The sequence below is a fragment of the Peromyscus leucopus genome, chromosome 23 (assembly GCF_004664715.2).
Source record: "Peromyscus leucopus breed LL Stock chromosome 23, UCI_PerLeu_2.1, whole genome shotgun sequence".
NCBI classification, from domain to species: Eukaryota; Metazoa; Chordata; class Mammalia; order Rodentia; family Cricetidae; genus Peromyscus; species Peromyscus leucopus.
The window spans coordinates 29,109,472-29,136,706 of record NC_051082.1 but is presented as its reverse complement, the minus strand read 5'-3'; the positions used below and the strand labels follow the sequence as shown (position 1 = coordinate 29,136,706).

General features: G+C 49.3%; 1 protein-coding gene across 2 annotated transcripts in view; it reads left to right on the top strand.

The window, feature by feature from the left end:
* The first annotated feature begins 12,316 nt into the window (after window positions 1-12,316).
* Agfg2 (ArfGAP with FG repeats 2) overlaps window positions 12,317-27,235 on the top strand; it is a 36,819-nt gene continuing 21,900 nt past the window's right edge. For both annotated transcript variants that reach the window (XM_028861443.2, XM_028861442.2), the window contains exon 1: window positions 12,317-12,691. In XM_028861443.2, the coding sequence (XP_028717276.1) occupies window positions 12,471-12,691 (221 nt within the window). In that variant the 5' untranslated portion in view covers window positions 12,317-12,470. The remainder of the gene's footprint in view (window positions 12,692-27,235) is intronic.

Here is a 27,235-nt window from a genome sequence, read left to right as displayed (position 1 = left end):
AGGCTGGCCTCGAACTCACAGAGATTCACCTGCCTCTGCCTCCCAAGTGCTGGGATTAAAGGTGTGTGTGCCACCACCGCCCAGCCTTAGGAGATAATTTTATCACGTTTATGTGTGTGTGTAGGGTTACATGTGAATACATGTGCACATGTGGACAACGTTTAGGGGTCAGTTCTCTCCCACCCTGGATTCCAGGGATCAGACTCAGGTCGTTGCCTTGGTGACAGCAGGCCCTCTCAGCCACTGAGCCGTTTTGCTGGCCGCTGTGTGGAAGGTATTCTCAGAGAGTAATAAGGAAGTGGGAAAGCTGGATCAGTGGGTAAAGTGCCTGCCGAGTTAGCATGGGATAGACTTTTGGCCTCCATATGCACAGACACTCGTGCACACACAGCGGCACATGTGTGCGCACACATGTACTCACATATTCTCAAAAACCTCTGCCCGCCCGCCCCGCCCCCCAAAATATCCAAGTGTCAAGGAGATGGGTCAGTGGGTGAAGCTCTGTTGCCTGAGAACTGGGGTGTGGAACCCAGAACCCGCAGGAATGCGGGAAACGCCAGGTGGAAGCGGCAGCTGCCAGGAACCCCAGCATTGGGAAGGTGGAGACAGGGGCAAGCTGCCCAGCTAGACTGTCTGCACAGGGAAACTCTGGGTCCAGCTGGAGAGACCCTGACTCAAGGAAGAAGGTGGAGCACAGAGGAGGAATACTCCCATTGTGATCCGGGCTGAGGAGATGGCCCTGTAGGGTGGGTGAAGCTGCTTCCTGCCAAGCCTGATGACCTGAGTGAGACCACCGCACCCGAGTGGTGGAGGGAGAGAACTGACTCCTGCAAGTTGTCCAGACTTCCACACATGTGCCGCGGCACTCTCCACCCATATGTATTTACGAAATGAACAAATTCGCACTGAGGCTGTAGCTCAGTTGGTAGAGGGTTTGCCTAACCAGGCAAGAGGCCCTGGTTCAGTCCCCAGCTCTGCACAAACCAGGCATTGTGGGATGTGTCTTTAACTGTCTATGAAGCCAAGGGTGAACATGAATACCTAGCTTCCTGCCCCCATCTCCTGGGTGCTGGGGTCATAAGCAGGTGCCTCCACACCTGGTTCATGGTGGCTTTATTCCGGTACATCATAGGTAACATACAGAGCATATTTCTTTTCTTTCTTTCCTTTTTCTTTTTCTTTTCCTTTCCCTTTCTTTTCTTTTCCTTTTTTTTTGAAATAGGGTTTCTCTGTGTATCCCTGGCTGTCCTGGAACTCACTCTGTAGACCAGGCTGGCCTCGAACTCACAGAGATCAGCCTGCCTCTGCCTCCTGAGTGCCGGGATTTAAGGTGTGCGTCCCCACCATCTGGCTCAAAACATACTTCTCTATGTCCTCTCGAATATATTAGAAATATCTCTGCTAAATGTTTTATGATAAAATCATGACTGTTAGTTGGCAAATCACAACATTAATTAAGTTCACAAATTTGCAGCGCTTCTGTGGTTCAAACGAAAGGTCTTGGTTATCAGAGACTGGGGATTCTGGTGGCTGTTGCAGCATCCTGAGGGGAGGGCATTCCCTGGTCTCCTCAGAGCGGTTTCCGCTGCATTCATGGTTACCAAGCAAACGGTGAATCGCCGCCTAAGAAGTCACAGGATTTGGACATACCAGGAAAGCAAGGGTGGAATGCAGAATGCTAGCAGAGAAAAGTGGAATTGTGGCAGAAGTTTCTAGTGTGTGTGTGTGTATGTGTGTGTGTGTACCCTTGGAGGCCAGAAGAAGACATCAGATCCCCAGAGCTGGAGTTACAGGCAGTTGTAAAACACCTAACATGGATGCTAGGCACTGAATTCAGGTTCTCTGAGAAAGCAGCAGGTGTCTTAACCACTGAGCCATCTCTCCAGTCCCTACTTTTCAAAGAAAAAAACAAAACAAAACAAACAAACAAACAAACAAAAAAACAGTGTGTATACATATGAGTAACAATCTCCTAAGTTTCTTGCCTCCCACTGTATTTGAGACATGGCCTCTGTGATTTTTTTTTCTACTACCTGTGCTAGGCTAGCTGGCCCATGGCCTTCTGGGTATTTTCACATCTCCACCTCCCATCTCCCCATAGATGTTCTGGGACAAGCTTACTGTGCGTTATGAGGATTCGAACTCACATCCTCCCCGTACCAGTGCTTTACCAGCTGAGCCTCCTCTGTGTCTGTCTGGATCCCTGGCACCAGGCCATCTCTTTCTGCCCTGACGTTAGTTGACTCCTGTTCTTTGAGTCATCGCCTGTGGTCCAATTGGCTAAGGTCACCTGTGCTTCTTTGCCCAGCTGCCGCTGAAGAACTTGATAGCTGCCAGCCCTCGATGGTAAATAAATATTAAGAATGAAGGACAAAAGGAATTAATTTGTCAACAGTGACCTGCTTGCAGCTGCCGTTCCCCACCCACACCCTCTAATGTCGTGTTCTTATTTAGGACACAAAATCTTAGCAATGATGAAAGACTAATTTGTTAAGCTCCTTGTTGGAGGAAGTTACCTAAGCCTGGGACAGAAGAAGGGTGGTTAACCCATATCATTTTTTTTTCTTTCAAGACAGGGTTTCTCTGTGTAGCCCTGGCTGTCCTGGAACTCGCTCTGTACACCAGGCTGGCCTCGAACTCAGTGATTTGTCTGCCTCTCGAGTGCTGGGATTAAAGGAGTGTGCTGCCACTGCTGCCAACACCACCACCCAGCCATATCAAATATCTTTAAATTATGTGTGTGTGTGTGTGTATATATATAATGTATATATATACTGTTTTTGTTTTTTTTTTTGGTTTTTCGAGACAGGGTTTCTCTGTGTAGCTTTGTGCCTTTCCTAGATGTTTTTTTTTTTTTTTTTTGAGACAGGGTTTCTCTGTGTAGTTTTGTTACATGTCCTGGATCTCGCTCTGTAGACCAGGCTGGCCTCGAACTCACAGAGATCCGCCTGCCTCTGCCTCCCAAGTGCTGGGATTAAAGGCGTGCATCACTACTGCCTGGCAAATTATTTATATATTTATATATGTATCGTATCGTACCACTCATATGAAGGTCAGGGGACAACTTGTGGGAATCAGTTCTCTCCTTGGATCTTGGGGTTTAAACTCAGGTCCTCAGTCTTGCTGGGATGTTCCTTCACTCACTGAGCAGTCTGCAGACTCTCAGGAAATCACTGATGTAACACTGGGAAAGTAGGGAACCGGTGGTTAGACCCGAGAGGAGGAAGGTATAGACCATTCCGTGGCTGGGGCTTTGTTGAGGGCAGGCTGATATGCCTCCAGGGTCCATCCAGGTTGCTGTAACACTGAAAAGCTCATGTCAGTCAGTAAGGGCTGGCTGGGGATGTAGCTCAGGTGGTAGAGTACTTGCTTGCTTAGCATGCCTGAAGCCCTGGGTTCCATCAGTCACTGATATGGTGGCACATGTCTATCATCCTGGTACTGGGAGGTAGAGGCAGAAAAATCAAAGACTCAACATCATCTTCCACTACACAATGGATTTGAAGCCAGCCTGGCCTACATGACTCAGACATACACACACACACACACACACACACACACACACACACACACACACCATATATATGTATGATATGTATTATATACATTACTGACAAGGTTTTTTAAGTGCCCCACCTCTCCCTAACTGCCTCCTGGCCACCAGACCTCACCCTTAGCAACAACTAAAGAGTTATAACCAACATAATGGTAGACCTCCAAGAATTTGACTTTGTGCTAAAGCAAGCATGTGTTTAAGTTAGGATCGTAGCCATGTAGAAGCCAGTTGCTAAATAGTTTGAATATCGCCCCTAGTCAGGGTCATGAAAAAGCAAAACCCAAGTAAGTGTGATAAATGGTTTGTAGCAAATGATCTAACATTGAGCCGAGGTTTTGGCTTCTGCTTGGAGCTTTGGCAGGAGTTATACACCAAGGCGGGCCCGTGTTCTGCTTCATTTGTGCAGCAAAATAATGCCTTAGTTTAGAGAACAAAGGTCTGACTCAGGCCAGCACACTGCATACAGGTATGAGCTCTCTGACCACAACCATCTCGGAGTCAATCTCTACTCTGTTCCACCCCCACCCCACCCCAGGGACAAGGAAATAAGAACTTTGAAGGAAGCCTGCTCAAATGTCACTCAGGTCTCCAGATTGGTTGGTGCTGAGGATTGACAGGCTTCAAAAAGCAACAAAGGGGCCAGGCGGTGGTGGTGCACACCCTCAGTCCCAGCACTCGGGAGGCAGAGGCAGGTCGATCTCTGTGAGTTCGAGGCCAGTCTGGTCTACAAATGAGTTCCAGGGCAGCCAGGACTACACAGAGAAATCCTGTCTCAAAAAACAAAACCAAACCAAAAAATCACTACTATCTATTGGGGCTGGAGAGATGGCTCAGCAGTTAAGAACACTGGCTGTTCTTCCAGAGGTCATGGTTCAGTTTCCAGCACCTACATGGAGGGTCACAAGTATCTATAACTCCAGTTCCAGGGACCCAATGCCCTCTTCCAGCCTCCACAGGCACCAGGCATACATGTAGGGCACAGACGTACACGCAGGCAAAACACTCATGCACATAGAAGATTTAATTTACTATTTGTTGTAGTTCATGTTAGTACTCCTCATATGCTGTTTTTTAAATCAGAGCATAGCCAATAAAATTAATGTCTTTGTTGTTGTTTGTTTATTTTATTTCTAAAGAATAGACCAGGCATTGTGATGAACATGTTTAAATCCCAGCATTTGAGAAGCAGAGGCAGGTGAATCTCTCTGAGTTCGAGGCCAGCCTGGTCTACATAGTGAGATCTTGTCTCAAGTATAAATAAATGTACAGAACATGTTTGGTATAGATACAATTTTCAACCCTATTCCTCTTTAGCTTAGAAAAATTATTTAAATGTTTGTGTATGTGGTATATGTACATGTGCCTGAGTGCATGTATGTGCACCATGTGCTTGCAGGAGCCCTTGGAACTGGAATCACGGGTTTGTTTGTTTTTCTTTTAAAGACAGGGTTTCTCTGTGTAGTTTTGGAGCCTGTCCTGGATCTCGCTCTGTAGCCCAGGCTGGCCTCAGACTCACAGAGATCCGCCTGGCTCTGCCTCCCGAGTGCTGGGATCAAAGGCGTGCGCCACCACTGCCCAGCTTCACAGATGGTTTTGAGCTACTATGTGGGTGCTGGGAACTAAACCTAAGTCCTCTGGAAGAGCAACCAGTGCTCTTAACCACTGAGCCGTCTCTCCAGCCCTAGACCCTCTAGCCTCACCTCCTAGGTGGTCAGGTTCTGGAGCAGAACTCACAGGTGTGCAGAACTGTTCTGGTGTGATGACATCCGCTGTCACTGTCACACTTGTCCCGCCCTGTTATCTGCTGACTTGGCCTCTTCCTATCTTTGTCTGTGGAGAGTAGAGCCGGCTCGTGCAATCACATGCAGCATGCGTGTATGAGAGCGGCTACTGTCAGTTCCCTGGGATATGTAACTTAAGATAATTCCATTTCTGAGAATACACAAGGACTCCTGTTTCTCACTATCCTCAATGACAATTGTTATTTTCTCTTTTTTTTTTTCTTTCTTTCTTTTTCTTTTTTCAGATGGGATCTCGTGTAGCACAGGCTGGTCTCAAACTCCCTGTGTAGCTGAGGATGACCTTGAACTTTGGATCCTCCTGCCTCCACCTCCTAACTGCTGGGGTTACAGGCACGCATGGCCATGTCTGGTTAACCCTCTCAGTATATTTTGTTTTCATAGATAGTATCTATTATGAAATCATAATATATTCTTGTGTCGAATATATTCTCAATCCTACACATTCTGCTTTTCATTTTAGAGAATATGTTTCATTTGTGGGAGTTAGATTTCAGCCTTCCTTCCTTTTTTTTTTTTTTTTTTTTGAGACAGGCTCTCAGGTAGCTGCACATGACCTTGAACTACCCTATCCTCTCACCTCCCCCTCTCGAATGCTGGGATTACAGGTGTGCACCACTGCATCTGTGGCACGTAGTGATGAGAATCGGCCCCCGACACTCTGTGTGCTAGACCAGGACTCAGCCGGCTGAGCTCCAGCTCCAGCTCCAGCTGTGTGTCGTTCTTCTCGGAGCTTGCTTTTAAGCTCTCTCCGTGGAGGCCACGTCACCTTTGGTCTGGAGCTAATTTGGCTGCACTGAGGCCCGAGTCTCTAGGAGCCTCAGCACTCTGGTTGCTAGGAATGGGAACTATTCCCGGCCATGCTCTTCCATAGCTCATTATCCGGACTTTAGTTCCTGTACAGCACACGTGCTGATACGGCCACAGCTGACCACCCAAGAGAAGGCTGGGGGTTACTAGGAATCTTCCTCTCCTCTCCTCTCCTTGTTCCTTCCTCTTCTTCCTCTCTTTCTCCTCCTCCTGTTCCCCTCCCTCCTCCTTCCTTCTCTTTCCCTCCCCCATCTATCTCCCCCTCCCTCTTCTTTTCCTCCTCACGGTTCCCCTTCTCCTCTTTCTACACCTTGCTCTGTAAACTTGAACCTTCTCAGCCTCCAAGAGTCCTTAACTTCAGGTGGGGCCCAGACAGCGTCTCTGTCTCCTCGTACATACGGCAGATTGGAAATGGTCTACGGGCAGTAAATTACAGCAGTGTTAGAGCTGACCTCATGTGTCAATCCTTTCTTAAAAAGCATGTTTTTAGTCAGGTGTGCTGGCTCAGGCCTGTGGGTGAAGCATCCAGGAAGCTGAGGCAGGACAAGCCTGAGTTCAAGGCCAGCCAAGGCTATATAATACTTCAGGCCAGCCTGAGCTCTAGCAAAATACTTTGTCTCAAAAATAAACAAATAAGGGATGGAGGTAGTGACACATGCCTTTAATCCCAACACTCGGGAAGCAGAGGTAGGCAGATCTGTGAGTTCTAGGCCAGCCTGGTCAACAAAGTGAGTTCTGTGACAGCCAAGTCTATTACACAGAGAAATCTTATCTCACAAAACCAAAATAAATAAATATAAAAATAAGTATGTTAAAATAATTTAATTAAATAGTGGGAGAGTAAATCTGCATCCAGCATGGCTCAAGGGCATGGCCCTCACTAGGGCAGCGATGGCATGAATAAAAGGCAGACACAGACAGAAAGCTGGGGTGGAATGCTCTGGGGTCTCCTCTAGAGAAACGGAGGCACCCGGGAAGCTCAGTGTGTTTATTACAGAGTTGAATGGAGGGCAGAGTTGTTGCATTCAGCTAGTCAAGGAGTCGGGTTTCCGGTGTACAGCTGGATCAAGGAGACGGATTGGTAGGAGCAGTCTCTGAAGCAGCAGTCTTCAGGCTGCAGACATGCAGGAGAGAAAGCAATGGTGGACGTTTCCGCACACATTGTCATCATTCACACAGGAACCAGAGGAAGGGTTTGACATCTCTCTGAGCCTGGAGCTGTGTGTCCTTGACATGGCTGTGCCCACCTCGACAGCAACATTCACCTAGGACTTCACTCACGGAAGGCTATCTCCACTCCCCACAAGTGACAGTTCCCTACAGCTGCCTAAATGGAGCCTTGCCTTCTGTTCATCATCCACTCTATATGCCCCAACCCTTCCACGACAACGCAGAGCTGAGGCAGGAGGACTACACATAGCTTGGGGTGGAAGGTGGCACAAGAGTGGCTGGAATCTCAGGTGAGGGACAAATTACCCTCTCTACCTGCGCCTTCTTCTTCTTCTTCTTTTTTTTTTTTTTGGTTTGGTTTTTCAAGACAGGGTTTCTCTATGTAGATTTGGCTGTCCTGGAGCTGGCTCTGTAGACCAGGCTGGCTTTGAACTCACAGAGATCTGCCTGCCTCTGCCTCCCAAGTGCTGGGATTGAAGGTGTGCACCACCACCTAGCTCTACCTACTCCTTCTAAGAGGGAACATCAACAGGCCTGACGTTTTTGGGGCCTCTCATGCAAATAGCTCTGATTGAAATGGTAGGGGCTATTACGTCCATCGCTGGAATCCCAGATGGTGGTCCAGACAGGTCTGTGTCTCCAAGCACAAACCTTGCTTCTAAGTGAAAGGAGACAAGGCCTGGAGAGACAGCCCAGTCAGTAAGGCACTTGTACAAGCACGGGGACCTGGATCCAATCCCCCTAGCCAGGTAGACTGACGGAAGTTTGTAGTCCCAGCCCTGGGTCTACAGAGACGGGGGCATCCCTGGGGCTTACTGCCAGCCTGGCATAATCAGTGATCTCCAGGCCAGTGAAAGACTATCTCTGAAACAAGGTGCAAGGCACCTGAGGGCCAGCACCTGAGGTTGACCTCTGACATGAACTCACGCACTGGAGCGTGCTCATGCACATACACACACACACACACACACACACACACACACACACACACACACGAATGCCTGGGAGTACATGCACATGAGCACAGGAGGGAAAAAAAGGCCGTTGGCCAGGCAAGGGCCCTTATCATATTTCCTGTGCACCAGAAGCAGCTGGCCAAATAATGCCAACGAAATGGTCCCTGAAAACTGATCTAGTGGTATCTGGGAGACCACACCTGTGAGGCTGGACCTTTCCCTTGCTGATGGGGATATGTGATCCAGTGACTGACATGAAGTGTCAGTTCATCCCCAGCCAAGATAGAAACTGAGTAACAAAGGTCTGGGAAGCTCTCACCATTGCTCTTCTGGGTGAGTGTGTGTGTGTGTGTGTGTGTGTGGTGTGTGTGTGTGTGTGTGTGTTAAGGCCTCAGGAGCCATCCACCGATTTAAGGTTTTGTTTAGATGTATTTATTTTATTTTATGTGTCTGGGAGTTTTGGCTGCATGTATATCTGTATACCACATGCATGCCTGGGGCCCTCAGAGGTCAGAGGAGAGTGTCAGATCCCAGGGATGGACGGTACCCGGTAGGTACTGTGAACCAAACTCAGCCATACTGCAAGTGCTCTTAACTATTGGGCCATCTCTTCAGCCCGCTTTTTCTCTTTATTATTATTAACCACCTTGGTTTTTATTTGTTGGTTTGGGTCTTTTTTGTTTGTCTGTTTGTTTATTTGTTTGAGATAGAGTATCTCTATGTAGTCCTGGCTGTCCTGGACTCCCTCTGTAGCCCAGGCTGCCCTGGAACTCACAGAGATCCACCTGCCTCTGCCCCCTTCACTTCAACATGTTTCCTTGAATATTTTTTTTAACATAAAGTGTGTGTGTGTGTGTGTGTGTGTGTGTGTGTGTGTGTGTGCTGGGATTAAAGGCAGGCGCCACCATAACACACTATCCCCACCTTGTTTTCTTAGACAAAGTCCCTCATTTGGATCTGGGGTTCCCTGATTGGCTGCTAGCTGGTTGGTGAGCTCCAGGGATGCACCTGTCTCCGTTTTCCCAGAGTTGGGATTGCCAGCATGTGCCACCATGCCCAGCTTTTTCAGATGGATTCTAGGGGTCAAGTTCATGTCTTCATGCTTGCATGGCTGGTGCTGACTGAACTATCAACCTAGGCCACCACTACTCTTCCCTCCACCCCTGATTATTGGTGTGTGTGTGTGAGTGTATGTGTGTGTGTGTGCGAGCGTGTGTGCCACATGTGGGCCAGTGCCATGAGGACAGAAGTCACTGGATGGATCCCTTGGAGCTGTGGTAATAGTGGTTGTGTATCACCTAGTGTGGGTACTGGGAACCGAACTTGAATCCTCTGGAGGAGCAGCAAGAGTTCTTAATTGCTGAGCTACCCCTCCAGCCCCTACTACCATACTCTTTGAAGAAACGTTTGCCCTCCACCCTCCAGATCACCCAGGTTCTATCGACTTAACTCCCCGAGGGCAAAGGGCTCCCACCAGGGAAGCCACCAAGGCTTCCTTCCACTCAGCCACCAGGGCACTAGCAGAAGAGGGTGTCCCCAGGCTGCCTGTGCTCTTGCTGATTATGAGAGGAAATAGGTTTGCTCCCCCCTGATATGGCCTGGGTGGAGCGGAGAGAGGAGGAGGAAGCACTTTGGTTGCTCTTGCAGACCACACCCTGGAGCAAAAAAAAAAAAAAAGCTGACTGAGAGCTATCAGAGTCCGACGGTCATCCAGTGTCTTTTTCATTTGCTGCTGGTGGTGGTGGTGTACTGGTCTGTTAACATTCCAAGAGGTGAAGACTTTACGATTGGCGCAACAGAAGCTGCAGAAGAAGAACTAGACTGCACAGGGAAATGCCGAACTCTGAAAAAGTACACAAGGGTTTTGTTTGGGTTTTTTTGAGACAGGGTCTCACTACGTAGCCCTGGATGGCCTGAAACACACTATATAGACCAGACTAGTCCCAAACTCACAGAGATCCACCTGCTTGGAATTCAAGCCGTGTGCAATCGTATCAGGCAGGGATGTTTTAAATGGACAAAGATGTTCCCCCTGCATATCTGGATGGGACTCAGTGTCACCTTCTTTCAGGGGTGAAGTGTATTTGTGGCTGTGACAATTGGAGAGGTGGAATAAACTGTCACTTACATCTGGACTTCTTGTATTCTTTCTTCCTGTATGCAGATGTATGTGTGTATATATGATATAATTTGCTATCCTGGAGATGAAATACTGTTCCCACCTGCTGACCCCACTATGGAAGAGTGTGTGTATGTGCTCATGTGCACAAGTATTTCAAAGCCAGAGGTCAATACCAGGTCCTCCATCATTTTTCACTTTGGTTTTCTTTTTCTTCCCCTTGGGAGAAAGTGTATCTCGGTGGCCTGGAGCTCACTCATTTAAGCTGGATGGTTGGCAATCAAGCCCAGAGATCCTGCTGTCTGACTTCCCAGCTCTAAGATTACAGGTGCACACTGGCTTCTACAGGGTTCTGAGGCTCGAACTCAGGTCCTCAGACTTGCATGGCAAGCACAGGTCACCGACAGAGCCATCCCTGCGCCCTGGACTTTCTAGTCTTCATCTACATGAGACACCTAAGCAACTTCATCTGCTCCGTGGCTCTACATAACTCCTGTGTACTGATGACTCCCAAACCCATCTCTTTGGCTCTGGCCTCTCCTGGAACCAGGCCTATGCCTACCCACCTCCTTCACCAGCCCACCGGAGGTCTCACAAAGCCGTTCCATTGACACGTCTGAAACAAAACTGCTGATTTATGGTTGTCAACACCCCTAAGCCGCCTCTCTTTCAACCTTTCCCTTTCAGGCAGTGACCGAGGAGGACCCTGAACCTCGAAAACTCCTACCTCTACTTCCCAAATGCTCCAATTACAGGCCTGTGCCACCACTCTGGGTTGTATGCAGAATTGGAGGTTGAACCCAGAGCTCAGTATAAGCTTAGGCAAGCACTCTACCCACTGAGATACATCCTTGCCACAGAGTGGAGCTTTTAAAATCAAAAGACTCAGATTCAAATTCTGACCAAGCCACAAACCAGTTCTGTGATACACTTCAACATGTTTTCTTGAATTTTTTTTTTTTTTTTGGTTTTTCAAGACAGGGTTTCTCTGTGTAGCTTTGCGACTTTCCTGGAACTCACTTGGTAGCCCAGGCTGGCCTCGAACTCACAGAGATCTGCCTGGCTCTGCCTCCCGAGTGCTGGGATTAAAAACTGATTTTTTTTTTTTTTTTTTTTGGTTTTTCGAGACAGGGTTTCTCTTGTGTAGCTTTGCGCCTTTTCCTGGAACTCACCTGGTAGCCCAGGCTGGCCTCGAACTCACAGAAATCCGCCTGGCTCTGAATATTTTTTTTTAACATAAAGTGTGTGTGTGTGTGTGTGTGTGTGTGTGTACACGCATGGACATCAGGTGACAGCTTACAGGGGTCGGTTTTCTTACAGGAGTGAGCCCTGTCGATCAAGCTCGGGTTGTAAGGGTCGGTGGCCAATGCCTTCATCCCTTAAGGTATCTTGGGTATCCCACCTCGAGTTTTTAACTTTAAAGTGGGGGCTCCTCACCTAGGACATGGGTAAATAAAACATCTTTTATAAAGCACTCGCCCTCCCCGTCTCTGTCTTTCCCTTTCTCCGTCAGTCCCTCCTAGAGCCTCTTCTTTTCTGCTTTGCTGCTTGTCTCTAGGCTCAGCCTTGGAACAAGCCTTTGAAATTTGGCGGGAATTATTACCAGCGGGGGATGAGCACTGCGCACGCGCGGAACATCTCCTTTCTCTCGCACGCTAATTTTGCAACCTTCACAACCAATAAGAGTCTTCCTGAGAACCCGTGGCGAGAGGGGGCGGGGACAAGGAGGCGGGCACGCTCGGGACTTGCACGGTGGGGGTCTTTGTGAGCCAATGGGAGAGCAGGAGGCCCGACGGCGGGTAGGCGTGGCTCTGGAGGCTCCAGCAACCGGAGGCCGTCCCGAATCGGGCCAATCAGAGCGAGGAGGTGGGAGGGGACTGGCCAATCGGCGTGCAGAACAGGACGAGGGAGGGGGCGGCGGAGCCTCTCGCTGTCGCGGTCGGGGCTGCAGGAGCTGGTGTCAGGGTTGCCGGGCGTGCGAAGGCGGCGGAGGCGGGAAAGGCGGCGAGCGGTGAAAGGGGAGCGACCGCTGACTCGCCGCAGAGCAGCTCGGAGGAGAGATGGTGATGGCAGCCAAGAAGGGCCCGGGCCCAGGTGGCGGGGTCGGAGGCAGCAAAGCGGAGGCTGAAGCGGCTTCGGAGGTGTGGTGCCGCCGGGTGCGGGAGCTGGGCGGCTGCAGCCAGGCCGGGAACCGCCACTGTTTCGAGTGTGCCCAGCGCGGGGTCACCTATGTGGACATCACCGTGGGCAGCTTCGTCTGCACCACCTGCTCCGGCCTCCTGTGAGTGGACCCGGGGAGGAGTGGGTTTGGGGTGGAGGGGATCCGCAGGAGCTCGGAGCGATCCGGGAGGCCAGCGGGGGGAACCCCGGCGTTGGACGCGGTTGGTGGAAGGTCGCCTGCTGCAGAGATGTGTCGTGGGGGGACAGGGGAACAGCGCACGGGGACGGAAGGCGAGGCTGGAGTCGCGTTGCGGAGGGAAGGGTGGAGGCTGTAGAGGGACACCGGGAGAGGATTGCAGAAACTCCCTGTGGGAGGCGAGGGCGAATTGCAGGTGGGGAGAGAGAAAGTGTGGAGAATTGAAAGGCACTGGGGTAGGGTGGGGTGGGGGAGGGACTTAAAGGGCCAGAAATTGACGTAGACCTTTAAAGGGAACTTTAGCTGGGGATGTATCTCAGTTGGTAGAGGTGCTTGCCTAGCCTGCTCCGAGCTCCGAGTTTTCATCCACAGCACTGCATAATAATACCGAGTACTGTGGTAGTCGCCTGTAATCCCAGCACTGAGGGGCCGGTGGATCAGGAGTTCAAGGCCAACCTGTGATACTCGAGACCCTCTCCCCTCCACGACAAAAAAAGGGAAAGTAGGGAAATCGAGCTTAGGATAAAAGTGTCCTGCTCCGGCCGGTTTGTGTGCCTCCAGCAGTGCGACGGACGCAGAAGGGAATGGAAAACACTACGTGCTTTCATCTAGGTTGACAGCCTGGAGTGGCAGGTCCGAAGCCAGGGATCAGGTGCAGATCCTAATCTTCCAGAGCTCTGGAATGCTAGCTAGAGGGTAGACGACTTATGAAATCGAGTAAGGGCAGAGAGCCAACGGGTTATCCTAGCGGACCGCTCTACTTCCCCAGAGATGAGGATCAGAACGGGAGAGTCTTTTCTTTCCCCTTTTCTACTTCCCTTTAAAGTTACATTTTCTTTATTTATTTTGTACTGCGGGGGCAGGTAGGTTCTGTGGCTTGTGTGGGGATCAGAGGACAACTTGTAGGAATCAGTACTTCCCTTCCAGTATGTGGGTCCCGGGGATCAAACTCAGGTCCACAGGTATGGCTGCAAGCTCCCATTCTTGCTGAGCCAGCGTACTATTACTTTTTTTTTTTTTAATGAGATGGAATCTCATACAGTCCGGGCTGACCTTTTTCTTTGTTTGATTTTTTTTTTTTTTTTTTTTTTGAGACAGTTTTTCTTGTGTGCTGCCCTGGCTGCCCTGGAACTCATTCTGTAGCCTGGACTGCCTCTGCCTCCGGAACACTGGGTGGGATTCAAGATATGCACCACCACCACCACCGCTGTCCAGCCCAGGCTGACCTGTAATTCACTGTGTAGCTGAGGCTAGCTTTGGAACGCAGATCCTCCTGCCTCCACCGTCCAAGGGCTGGGATTCCCTGAATGCACTGCCATCCTGAAGTGCACTGAGTCTCACCTAGGAAACTGTGAATTTAGGGCACAGAGGCTTGGTTGTAAAATCCACTGTGCTCCCTCCAGCGTGGACACTATTTATTCATGCCCTGCCACTTCTGGTGACAGCGCTCACCCAGATGTCGTATATAGTAAGCTCTCCCTCCTTAAGGAATTACTTGATGAACATCAGATCTTTGGGTTTTTAGGGGACTTATTTTGCCTGGTTTTCTAGTGTTATTTTGTTGTTGTTGTTGTTTTCAATAAGGAAAGTTCTCCTGTTCTTATATGCATACCAGCCTAATAAAACAAGGAGTATTGTTCTTATTCGACAGATGGGAGATCAAAAGCAGAAAGAGGTTTAGTAATTTACCCAGTGCCATATGGAGGATTCTGTTTCCAGCATTTGTTATTTTTTAGCATGAGTTATGATCGTGGGGAAACCAGAAATGAGGCTCCAGGTGTCCTAGGAGACAGTTCGAAACCACATCTCTACTCAGTTGCCATTCTTCTCCAAATTTCTGTGTTCTTTTTTTTTCTTGCTTTTTGAGACAGAGTCTCATGTAGTCCAGGCTAGCCTTGAATATGTAGCAGAGGATGGCTTTAGAATTCTGTTCCTCCTGCTTCCATCTCCTGAGTGCTGGGTTACAGGTGTGCTCCTCTTGCCTGGTTTGCGGGGCGCTGGGGTCCAGCCCAGGCCCTTATGAATGCTAGGAGTGCGCCTGACTGAGCAGGAGCCCAGCCCCCTCTCGGCTGCCCTCTTGAAAGTGATTTTTGGAGCAGGCGGTGGTGGTGCACCCCTTTAATCCCTGCACTTAGGAGGCAGAGGCGGGTGGATCTCTGTGAATTCAAGGCCAGCTTGGTCTACAGAGCGAGTTCCAGGACACACACACACACACACACACACACACACACACACACACACACACACGTGCGCGCGCGGTGAATGCATGGTTTGGAGGGGATGGCTCAGTGGATAAATACTGGCCATGCCAGCATGAGGACCGGAGTTTAGATCCACAGTACCCAGGTAAATGCCAGGGGATTGTGGTAGCTTGCTTGTAATCCTGGTACTTGGAGGAGGATGTAAGGGGTCATGGCAAGCTGGCTAGCAAGACTGACTGAATCAGTCAGCTTCTGGTTCAGGAGAGAGACACTGCCTCAGTATATAAGGTGAAGAGCGATGGAGGAAGGTACCCATGCCAGCCACTGGCCCCTGCGTGCACAGGCACTCACACACATGTGACCATGTGTGCACACGGATACACCCTCCCTGCCTCTCAAAGGGGAGTAACTATATCATAGCATATAATAAAAAAAAAAAAAACAGCATAAATCTTGAAATGTTATGAGAAGGGACATCTGTATTGTTTTTTGGATACTTGGGTTTGAACTCGAGGCCTTACACGTGATAGGCAAATATTCTGTGACTGAGCCACGCCCCCCAGTCCAGGAAAATCAAATTACAGCGTTGGTTAGAAGTGAAGAGAAGCCTTAATGACTCCTCAGAGCTGAGCCCTAGAAAGAAACTGCCAGGAGAACTATTCATTTGCCCCAGTGGTTAATGGTGAGGGCGTGGGAGATAACACACTGGGGTGGGCTGGGGCCGGAGAGATGGCTCAGCAGTTAAAAGTGCTTGCTTTTCCGTAAGACCCAGGTTCAGTTCCCAGCACCAACAAGGCAGTTCACGACTCTCTGTAACTCCAGTGCAAGGGGATCCAGAGTCTTCTTCTGGCCCCCAAAAGCACTAGGCAAACGTGGGGTGTACAGGCATACATACAGAGGAAACACTCATACACCTATTCTTTGTTTTTCTTGTTTTGTTTTTGAGACTGGGTCTCAATGTGTAGCTCTGGCTGTCCTTGAACTCGATCTGTAGACCAGGGTGGCCTCGAATTTACAGGGCTCCGCCTGCCTCTGCTTCTCAAGTGCTGAGATTAAAGGCATGGGCCATTTTATTTTTATTCTAAAAATAAATAAATTAAAACAAACAAAACAAAACAAAACAAAAACACCCAGGGGACCAGAGAGATGGCTCAGCAGTTAAGAGCACTGGCTGCTCTTCCAGAGGTCCCAGGTTCAATTCCCAGCACCCACACGGGAGCTCACAACTGTCTGTAATTCTAGTTCCCGAGAACCTGACGCCCTCACACAGACATACATGTAGGCAGAACACCAATGCACGTAAATAAATCTTTAAAAAACCAACAAAACAGTAACAACAAAACCAGAGCCTGGTGAGTAATAATAAAAAAACAAACAAAACACAAACCTTGGGCAGGCAGGGGCTAGATCTCACTTGATAGAGAGCTGGTCTAGAGTGCATGGGGTCCCAGGTTCAATCCTCCACACTGTAAAACGCTCCTGCAATCCCACCACTTGGGTGGACACAGGAGGATAAAAAGTTCAGGGTCATTTTTAGCTACTTAGTGAGCTTGGGGTTAGCCTGTGATACAGGAGACCTTGTCTTTAAAAAAAAAAGGAGAGTTAAAGTTTCTGCTGCCAAGCCTGCCGACCTGAGTTCAACCCCCGGGACCTGAAATGTGGGCCGAGGAGAGCTGATTCCCCCGAGTTGTCCTCTGACCGCTACACACAGGCCACGGCACAGGTGTATACACACACACAGAATAAATAAATGTAATTAAATTGGGCCCAGGCTGTCCTAGAACTGGCCATATAGACCAGGCTGGCCTCAAGCTTAGAGATCTGGCTACCTCTGCCTCTCAAGTGCTGGGATAGAAGGCATGCACTCACTACAGCGCCCAGCTTGAAAAAAAAAATTTTTTTAAGGTTTTAAAAAGATAAAACTCTGCATAAGCAGGAAGTGCTGACATTGTTACCATTGTTTTCTAGATTTTGTTTCAAGCATCCCCTGATAATCTCTGTCTATAATGAATATCCCTCAACCAGGACAGAAGGGAGGCCAGGGGATCTAGGACACTGTAAAAACCTGATTTCTTCTGCTGGAGAAGTTAACTGCTTCTGTATCAGTGCACGATTTATAGAACCCTTACACCTTTTCTGTTGGTCTCACCCTTGAAAAGGCAAGACCTGGGCTGGTTAGATAACTCTGTAGGTAAAGGTGCTTGCTGCCAAGCCTGATGACCGGAGTTTGATTCCCTGGATCCCCACGGTAGAGGGAGAGAACTGTCTCCTCCAAAGCTGTCCTCTGACCTCCACTGGAGCACTGTGGCACAAGGGGATTGTGTGTGTGTGTGTGTGTGTGTGTGTGTGTGTGTGTGTGTGTGCGCGCGCGCGTGCGCCCCTAAGGGCTGGAGTGATGGCTCAGTGGTTAAGAACACTTGATGTTTTTGCAGAGGACCAGGCTTTAATTCTCAACACCCACACGGTGACTCACAACCACCTGTAACTCCAGTTCCAGGGGATCTGATGCCCCCTTCTGGCTCTGAGAACACCAGGCATGAATGTGGAATATATACATACACTCAAGCAAAAGCACACATTAAAAAAATAATTTTTTTTAATCTTAAAAAAATTTTTTTAAGTATACTTAAAAATGTTGACTCTTAAAACAGGATGGGGGTTGCTGTGGCTGTCTTTGTGTCTCAGACTGAGTGGGCTGCTGAAGATCTCCTGTTCCCATGGCATTAAGTACCAGAACTCCGTTCTCAATGGGATATCTATATGGCTCAGTGCATAAAGGAGCTTGCTGCCAAGACTGACAACCTGAGTTCGATACCCAGGACCCATTTGGTGGAAGGGAAGAACTGATTCCAAAAGGTTGTCCTCTGACCTTCGTACTCCTGCCGTAGCTTGAGGAGACAGACACTCACACGGAGTAATAAATAAATTATTAGATTGAATTTTTTAAAAGTCCATCAAGTTGATTGCTCATATATTAGGATTTTGTGATGCTGGTAAGTAGAAATAGGAGTAGGCCCACGGCCTGCATGCTTATGTATTTGGGTAGTTTGACAAATTTCAGCTGGCTGACCCCAGCCACTCCGCTGGGCACTGCAGATACAGCAGTAACAGTAACCAGCTCACCTCAGCGGAGCCTGTGGGCTAGAAATGGAACCTTCTGTATGTAAGGATGTAAGTGGTGAGCCCTCGAGTCCAGCAGAGCTCGGTGTGGGGCAGGGCAGTGTGACACATGTTAAGGTATGGTGTCAAGAACAGACCTAGGGAGATGGCTCAGCTGCCTGATCCGCTTGCTCCACCGTAGTCCGTTCTCTGTTGTTACGGTAAAACACCATGACCAAAAGCAACCTGGGGAGGAAGGGGTGTGTAGCTGGAGCTTTCCTGTGTCCCAGCCTGCCGCCAGTCGGGACACATCTCTCCCGCTCGCATCCCCCAAGTAAACACACACAGAGACTTATATTACTTATAAACTGTGTGGCCATGGCAGGCTGCTTGCTGTCTCTTCTTATATCTTAAATTAACACATTTCTATAAATCTATACCTTGCCACGTGGCTCGTGGCTTACCGGTATCTTACATCATGCTTCTCCTCGTGGTGGCTGGCAGCGTCTCCCCACCTCAGCCTTCCACCTCCCAGAATTCTCCTCCTCCTTGTCCCGCCTACACTGTCCTTCCTGCCAGGCTACTGGCCAATCAGCGTTTTATTTATCAATCAGTCATAGCAACATATATTCACAGCATACAGGACATCCCACAGCAAGGGTGTATTTTTGATTGACATGCTCCAGTCACAGCCCATCATAAAGGGAAGTCAAGGCAGGAAATTGGAGGCAGGAATGGAAGCAGAGGACAGTGCTGCTTACTGGTTTGCTCTCCATGGGTTGATCAGCTACCTTTCTTTATCATCCAGGAACACCTGCCCAGGGAGGCCCCACCCACAATGGGCGGGGCCCTCCCACATCAATCATTAATCCATAAAATGTCCTATTCCCTCTTGTCAGAAGACTTTAGCTTGTGTCAGATTGACAGAAACCAGCCCTCAAAGCATGAGGAGCTGAGCTCAGATGCCCAGTACCTGTTGGGCGTGGTGGTGCACGCCTACGATCCCAGCACTCTGGAGGCAGAGGCAGCTGGATCTCTACAAATTCAAGCCCAGCTAGATCTACATAGGGAGTACCAGGCCAGGCAGGTCTGGGATGGCTCCGTGTGTCTGAAACCCCAGTGCTGCCGGGAGCCGAGACAGGAGGATCACTGGGGTGTGATGGCTCCAGGGTGAGTGAGAGACCCTGTCTCAGGAAAGGTACCTGCCACTAGGCATGAACCCAGGGACCCGCATGGACACCGTGGAGGTCAGAGGACATGCACATGCACACATGTATGTCTCTGTACTATGTGTGTTCAGGGCCCACAGAGGCCAGAAGAAGGCCTCAGATCCACAGGAACATGTGGGTACTAGGAATCAAGCCTGGGTCCTCTGGAAGAGCAGCCAGTGCTCTTAACTACTGAATCATCTCTCCAGACCCCTGCATTGCATTCCTTTCTTCTTTTCCTTTCTTCATTTGAGACGGGGTTTAATGTAGCCCAGGCTAGCCTCAAACTAGCCAAGTAGCCAAGGGTGGCCTCGAAGTTCTGGTCCTCCTGCCTCTACCTCCCAAGTGCTGGGATTACAGATGTGCACTGCCCTCCTATACCCAGTTTATGAGAATTGAACCAAGGCTTCAGGCATGCTAGCAAGCAACTCGACCAACTGAGCTACATCCCGAACCCCCCGAAGAGCAGATTGAAGAGCCAGATACCTTTACCAGCACCCTAGTCAGAGAAAGGAAATAGCAGACTAGGTTTTATCTTAAAGGCCATTTTTCTGCTGGCTGTATTATAAACATGGCTGCCTTGTAGAGAGAGAGTCTGCTGGGCTCTGTGCAGAACTGCCAGCGTTCCCAGTTGGCCAGATTGGCTGAAGCAGCAGAGTTGTGTGTTCTAGCTAAAGCTTAATTCCCTAAGATTTGAGGAAAGAAATCTCATTTTATTTTGTTTTGTACATACTTATTGCGAGTGTCTGCGTATGTGTGTGCATGCCTATGCCACGGTGGCCATGTGGAGGTCAGAGGACAACTTGGGGTTCTCTCCTCACACCATGGTCGTCCCTGGGTTCATGCATAGTGGCAGGTACCTTTCGTTACCCACACAGCCATCTGACTGGCCAGAATTCCACATTTCACATTAGCAGACGGGTTTCCTAAGCCTTCCCCCGCTGCATATGAGTTTATATGCAGTTTATATGTTCACACTTTTTCTTTGTTTTTTGTTTGCTTTTCGAGACAGGGTTTCTCTGTGCAGCCCTGGTTATCCTGGAACTCTCTCTGTAGACCATGCTGGCCTTGAACTCAAAAATCTGCCTGCTGAGTGCTGAGATTAAAGGTGTGCGCTACCACCACCCAGCACTTTTTTTTTTTTAATGAGGTCTTTTCTCAGCTGTGGCAGTAATCTGCCATGTTGGTGTGAGGGCCTGAGAGCGGCTGCTAGTTGGTGTAGTTTCTAAATTTGCATTCGTTTGCATACGGGCTGCCACAAATGTGGTTGCCAAATCTGACTTTGATCATTTTGTTTTCTTCCAATACCTAGCTTCTCTCTTCGGCAGTCCTGGGGATTGAACTGTGGACCCCATGCATATGAAGCAAGCACTCTACCAGTGAGCTACAGCCCCAGCCCCCCAATACCTAATTCCTTTAACCAGGATTTAGATGTTTTGGATGTCCCCCAACATACACACATGCTTAAGATTTTTCTTTGTAACTGTGTGTACTTATTTGTGTGGAAGTCAGAGGACAGCTATAGATAGGCATTGGTTCTCTCCTTATACTACGTGGGTCCTAAAGATCCAATTCAGGTCCAATTCAAGCACCTTTACCTGCCAAGCCATCTCACAAGCCCTTGAGACAGGTTCTCATGTAGCCCAGGCTAGCCTCAAACCCCCTATATAACCAAGGCAGGCTAGCATCAAACCTCTATATAACCAAGGCTGGTTCGCTACCTCACAAGTGCTGGGGTCCCAGGCATGTATCACTGTCTTGGTTTCACGTAGCCCAGACTGGCCTCCAGCTCCCTGTGACTGTGTACTTACAATTCTAACTCTCCTCCAGGAGGATGGACCTGCCTCTCGATGTTAAACTAAGGTAAACATTGCTAATGAAAAGCCATCTGTTGAGAGGTGTAGTGGCATGCACACAGGAACCCAGCCACTCAGGAGGCCATGCAGCCGGGTGGAGTTTAAGGTCAGCCTGGGTAACATGTTGAGACCCCGTTTCAAAGAAAAGGCATCTACAGAGCAGTACCTTAATGTTCTGCATTTGTGTGTGTGCGTACACATGTACATGTGGGGTCAGGGGTTAGCCTTGTGTGTCAGATATCACCATCTTGGTTTTGGTTTTTTAAGACGGGGTCTCTCACTGGCCGGGAACTCACTAATGAAGCTAGGCTGCCTGACCAGCAAGTAACGGGAAGTCATCTGCCTCCGCTCCCTCGTGCTGATTACGGTCATGTGCCGCCACATCCGGCTTTCTTTATATTGATTCTGGGGATTGGACTTTTGCTTGTTCAGTAAACACTGTAGACTGAGCCGTTTCCCTCATCCCTGTTCTTTCCCAGGCTTTCTTAAAAGCCCCTGTGGGATAAATCACTGTTTGCAAAGAGAAGGAAAGCCGGCCAGGGTTCCACATGCCTACGTCTCGGCACTCAGGAGTTCAAAGTCATCTTTAGCTGTGTAGTAAGTTGAGATCAGCCTGGCATACATGAGATTTCTGCCTTAATAAATCCTCTCCCCCTAAAACAAGAAAGGAAGAAAGGAAGAGAGAAAGAAAGAAACTAACTTTGATGCTACTTTTTTTTTTTTTTTTTTGGTTTTGGTTTTGGTTTTTCGAGACAGGGTTTCTTGGTGTAGTTTTGGAACCCATCCTGGATCTCGCTCTGTAGCCCAGGCTGGCCTCAAACTCACAGAGATTCACCTGTCTCTGCCTCCCGAGTGCTGGGATCAAAGGCGTGTGCCGCCGCTGCCTGGCAGCAGGTCCTTGTTAACACTTAAGGTCTCACTAATAGACACCTTTTTTTTTTTTTTTTTTTTTTTTTTTTTGGTTTTTCCAGACAGGTTTTTTCTGTGTAGCTTTGCGCCTTTCCTGGGACTCACTTGGTAATTCAGGCTGGCCTCGAACTCACAGAGATCCGCCTGCCTCTGCCTCCCGAGTGCTGGGATTAAAGGTGTGCGCCACCACCGCCCGGCACCCCTGCCCATCTTTATGTGACAGTGAGCGTCAGACTTTTACATGGATGGTGCTCCAGGAAGGCGTTTGTAGAGATGTGCTCTGACAGCTCTTTCTTTGAAATCAGTCCCACATTACACGTCCCTCAGTTTCCCTGCCTGACTTCCTAGAAGTGGTTCCTAGTTGAAGCGTCCTGTCTCTGTGGAAGGAAGGTGTAGTTGGCTGTTCCATAATTCAGTACTTTTCCATCTGTTTGAGTAGGAAAGTACACATGTACCTTGCCCTGTTCAATTTCTAGTGCCCTCTGCTCCCTCGTAGCCACCTTTACGGGCCGGGTGAATGGCAGAGGTTCACTTAATCATTGATTTAGGCTTTGCTATGGGGGGTGTGGCTAAAGCTGGTGTCGTTCCCCAGGAATTCTCCACCTGGTTTGGGTTTTTTTGTTTTGTTTTGTTTTGAGACACTATCTCTCTGTGTAGCTCTGACTATTGTGGAACTCACAGAGATCCACCTGCCTCTGCCTCCCTGGTGCTGAGAGTAAAGGTCCCAGCCCTGTTACACTTTAACACTGGGTCTGTCTCTGGCCTGGAGCTTACCAGCCACGCCTGGCCTTTTTTTTTTTTTCTTTTTTGAGACACGGTTTCTCTGTAGAGCTTTGGAACTCACTCTGTAGACCAGGCTGGTCTCGAACTAAGAGATCCCCCTGCTTCTGCCTCTTAAGCACTGGGATTAAAGGCGTGCACCATCATGCCTGATGACTTGGCTTTGGTTTTGAACATCAAACTCAGGTCCCAGAGCTTGTGAGATAATCTCTTTGCCATCCCAAAGTCCCTGATTTATTCATTTTATGTTAGAGGTCCATAAATAACTTGAGAAACCTCTAAAGAAGTAATTTAAAAAAACAAAAGGTGAAAGAAGCCAGGCTTGGTGGCGTAGGTCTGTGACCCTAGCACTGAGAAAGGCTGATTTGGAAACCCACGGCTAGCCTGGGCTCCCTAGACCCAGTCTCAAAAAGCAGAAGAAGGGCCAGTGAGCTAGCTCATGGATCAAGGAGCCTGCCACCGAGCCTGACAAAAGGAAAAGAAGCGACTGGGGACCGTGGGGATTACACCTGTTATCCTGACACGTGGGAGGCGGGAAAAGGGAATGGAGGTGACAGATACGGGAGGAAAATGTATGAGGGCTTGAGTGGGGAGGGGAGGAGCCAGCGTGGCCGCGCTCTGCACCACAGAAGTGTTGTCGTCCTCACAGCTGAGCAAGGGTGGCGCAGTGGATTGGAGCAGGGTTGAGATAGGAAGAGAGTTTTACGTTACTGAGATTGACCTTCCCCAGGACTGTGGAAGCCCCTAGTGGAGACTTCTTGTATGTGTCTGAGAGGACGGCTCAGTGGGTAAAGGCTCCTACCTGCAAGCCTGATGACCTGAGTTCAATCCCCAGGACCCGAGCAGTGGAAGGAGAGAGCTGGCTCCTGCGTGTTGTCCTCTGCCCTACACACGCACACGCACATGCACACGCATACACACATTTACACACGCACACATACACGCACATACATACACACATTTGCACACGCACACATACATACACACACGTACACATACATACACACATACACGCGCGCGCACACACACATACGCGCGCACACACACATACATGCACATACACGCACATACACACACATACATGCACATACACGCACACACACGTACACACACATACACGCACATACACACACATATACATACATACACATACATACACACACACATACATACACACATACACGCACATACACACACATGCACATACATGCACACACACGTACACACACATACACGCACATACACACACACATATACATACACATACATACATACACACACATACACACACACATACACACACACACGCACACACACACACACATACATACACATACATACATACACACACATACACACATACATACACACACATACACACACACACATACACACACATACACATACACACACACACGTGTTACATAAGTCAGGTTTATTTATTTATTTATTTATCTATCTATCTATCTATTTTTTATTAGAAAAGAGCTAACCAGGTTTACGTATCCCTTGCTCACAAGAGTGGAGCGGAGCGTGGAGCTTCCAGCAGTAAAGAAACCCAGATCCAGGGTGTTGAATCTGAACACAGACATTCAGAGGAAAGGAATTTCCAAGTTTGAATTTGGCACCAATGAGAGGCGAGGTTAGAGGCTGGGTGGGACTGGGTTTTTTCCACTGTTGACCTGGCAGAACCTTCTCCTCTCAGCCTCTCAGCAGGTTTGATGCTCTCCTGGATCGAGATCGAAGCAGAAATATAGGCCAGCATGAGGGCTATGAGGTGTGGTAAGGTGGAGACACTTGTGTGTCTAATAAAGTCAAAGGGGAGGAGAGAGGCGGGGAGAGCCTGGGAAGACTCCCCCGGTGTCTGCACATGCAAGAAGCTGCCTTTGCAGGGGATTATGGAGCATTTTGAGTGCTGTTAGGGGCCTGGTTAAAAAAAAAAGAAAGAAAGTAGGGGCTGGGGGTGTGGCTCTGTTGGTGGACGCTTGCCCAGGTGCGTGCGGGAAGATGCTGATTGGTCCCCAGTGGTTCATAAGTTGGGCATGGTGGTGCAGGGGTATAATCCCATCCGTCACTGGAGAGGTGGAAACAGAAAAATCAAGAGTCCAATGCCATCCTCCGCTGAAGAGCAAGTTCAGGGTTCAGGCTGGACTGCGTGTTTCAGAAGAAGTGAGGAGGGAGAGGAGAGAAAGTGGATAATGACCCAGGCTTAAGGCTTAAGTCCTAGAAACCAGTTTGCTTTCTTTCTCCTGGGGTTGCAGAGAGGCTGGGGGGGGGGTAAGAGTCCGCACCCCCAGCCTCCACGGAAAAAGCTAGACATGTACATGTAACAGTAAGGAGGCGGGAGGTGGAGGCAAGGGGATTGCTGGGACTCGCTGGTTGCCAGCCTAGCTCCAGGCCCAGGCTCAGCCTCAGGAGAGTGACAGAGCAGGACTGTCTCCCTCTCACCTCCCCACATGCACACCGCACAGGCACATTCATTAACTAATTTCAAAGGATTGCCCTGTTCAGGCTGGGCAAGTAAAGTTAATCTCTGGGTTTGTCTGGCATGGGTTTGCCTTCGCAGAAGGGCAGTACCTCTTTCTCTTTGTGTGTGTGTGTGTTGGGGGGGGAGGACCTGAGTTTTGTTGGGGACACTGGGTGTGAGCCAGAGGGTTGGGTCTGTTTCATTCCAGGCCAGTGAGTCACATCTGGCCCATCACATGACCCTGGAACTCACATGACCCTGGGCTGGACCCAACGAAATGCAAAACACCTAGGCCAACTCTCAGCTGCTGGCAGGAGAGGCCCATGTTTCTACATCAGTGTTCGTTCGCAGCCAGCAGTGGCCTCTGTGTGATTCACAGAGACATAGTCTGACTCATAGGCCCTCTTCCCGAGCGGCAGCCTCCTTGTGGAGAGTTCTCCCTGCTCCCCAGACTGGCTGTGGTTATTCATAATCCAGTCCCCAGGCATCAAGGTCAGAGCCGGGCTCTCAGTCCTGTACCACAGAAACATCCTGTTCCCTTCAGATGCGTTCGGCCCCATGTTTTCCAGTCACTTCTGGGCCTTCCTTCACCTTGTCAGACACCCCCCCTCCCGAGACACCCCTCCTGCCAAGCCCTGGCGGAAGGTCTGCTCTTCTTTTGACTGATGCCTGCCTGGGTCCCGCCTCCTTGTCCTTCTCTTCCTCTCATTCCCCCTAACAAGGAAGCACCTCTGTGTTTACAACTGCTAACAGTTCCTGGTTGTCCTTTCAGGAAATGTCAGTGACCTTCTTATGATAGGCTTAAACTGTTTTTCTAATGTAAACATAATAAATTTCACCATTCCCGTGACCTGACAGTTCTGTTCCTCCCCGCTGCTAATGTCCTGAATCGCATCCTCTAATCCATCAGTGTTTGACTGGATGGTATCTGTGGCAATGAAAAGTAACTCTTGTGTAGCCTTCTTGAGTTCCCAACCTTCCTGGGTTTGTTTTTTTGTTTTGTTTCATTTCTTTTGAGACAGGGTTTCTCTGTGTAGCTTTGCGCCTTTCCTGGATCTCACTCTGTAGCCCAGGCTGGCCTCCAACTCACAGAGATCCGCCTGCCTCTGCCTCCCACTCCCGAGTGCTGGGATTAAAGGTGTGTGCCACCACTGCCCGGCCTTTCTGGGTTTTTGTTTTTTTGATACTGAGGAGTAGAACTCAGGCCTTTATACATTAGGCCACTGAGCTGTATCACTATACTGTGTGTGTGTGTGTGTGTCACACTAACACATGCACAGGAGTGTATTTGTATATGTGTGAGTACACCTGCATGTGTACATACTTGTGTGGAGGCCCACCTTGTTTTTTTAAATAGAACCCCAGTGGGACCCAAGGTTGCAGTTTGCCCAATTGGCTGTCTGACAAGCCGTGGGGATCCCCCTGTCTCTGTCTTCCCAGCCCTGGAGCTGCAAGCCTGTACTACAGTGCCTGGTTCTGGGAATCAAACTCAAAATCTCAGGCTCGCACAGGAAGGGCTGGACGGGCTGAGCTATCTCTCCCCATGTCTTCTCCTAGCCTTTTGTTTTGTTTCGAGGCAGGGTCTCACCAAGTTGCTTAGGCTGGCCTTGAACTGATTGTGTAGCCAAGGTTGTCCTAGAACTTACAATTCTCCTGCTTAGGTCTCCCAGGTAGCTGAGATTACAGGCCTGTGCCCTGACAGGGAACTCCTTTTTCATTGGATCCACTTGGTGGTCCAGACTCTGTCCTTCAGTTTGTGTTTCCCTCCGAGCACCGGTTATAATGCCTTGTACTTTGGCAAAGTGAAGACTTGTCAGTGGCCTGGTGTGGTGGTTGCAGGCCTGTAATCTCAGGAATCGAGTGGCGGGAGGCAGGGGATGAACCTGAACTCTTTCATGAAACCTTGTCTAAGAAACAAAAGCAAAAACAGGCCTGGGGATGTGGCTCTG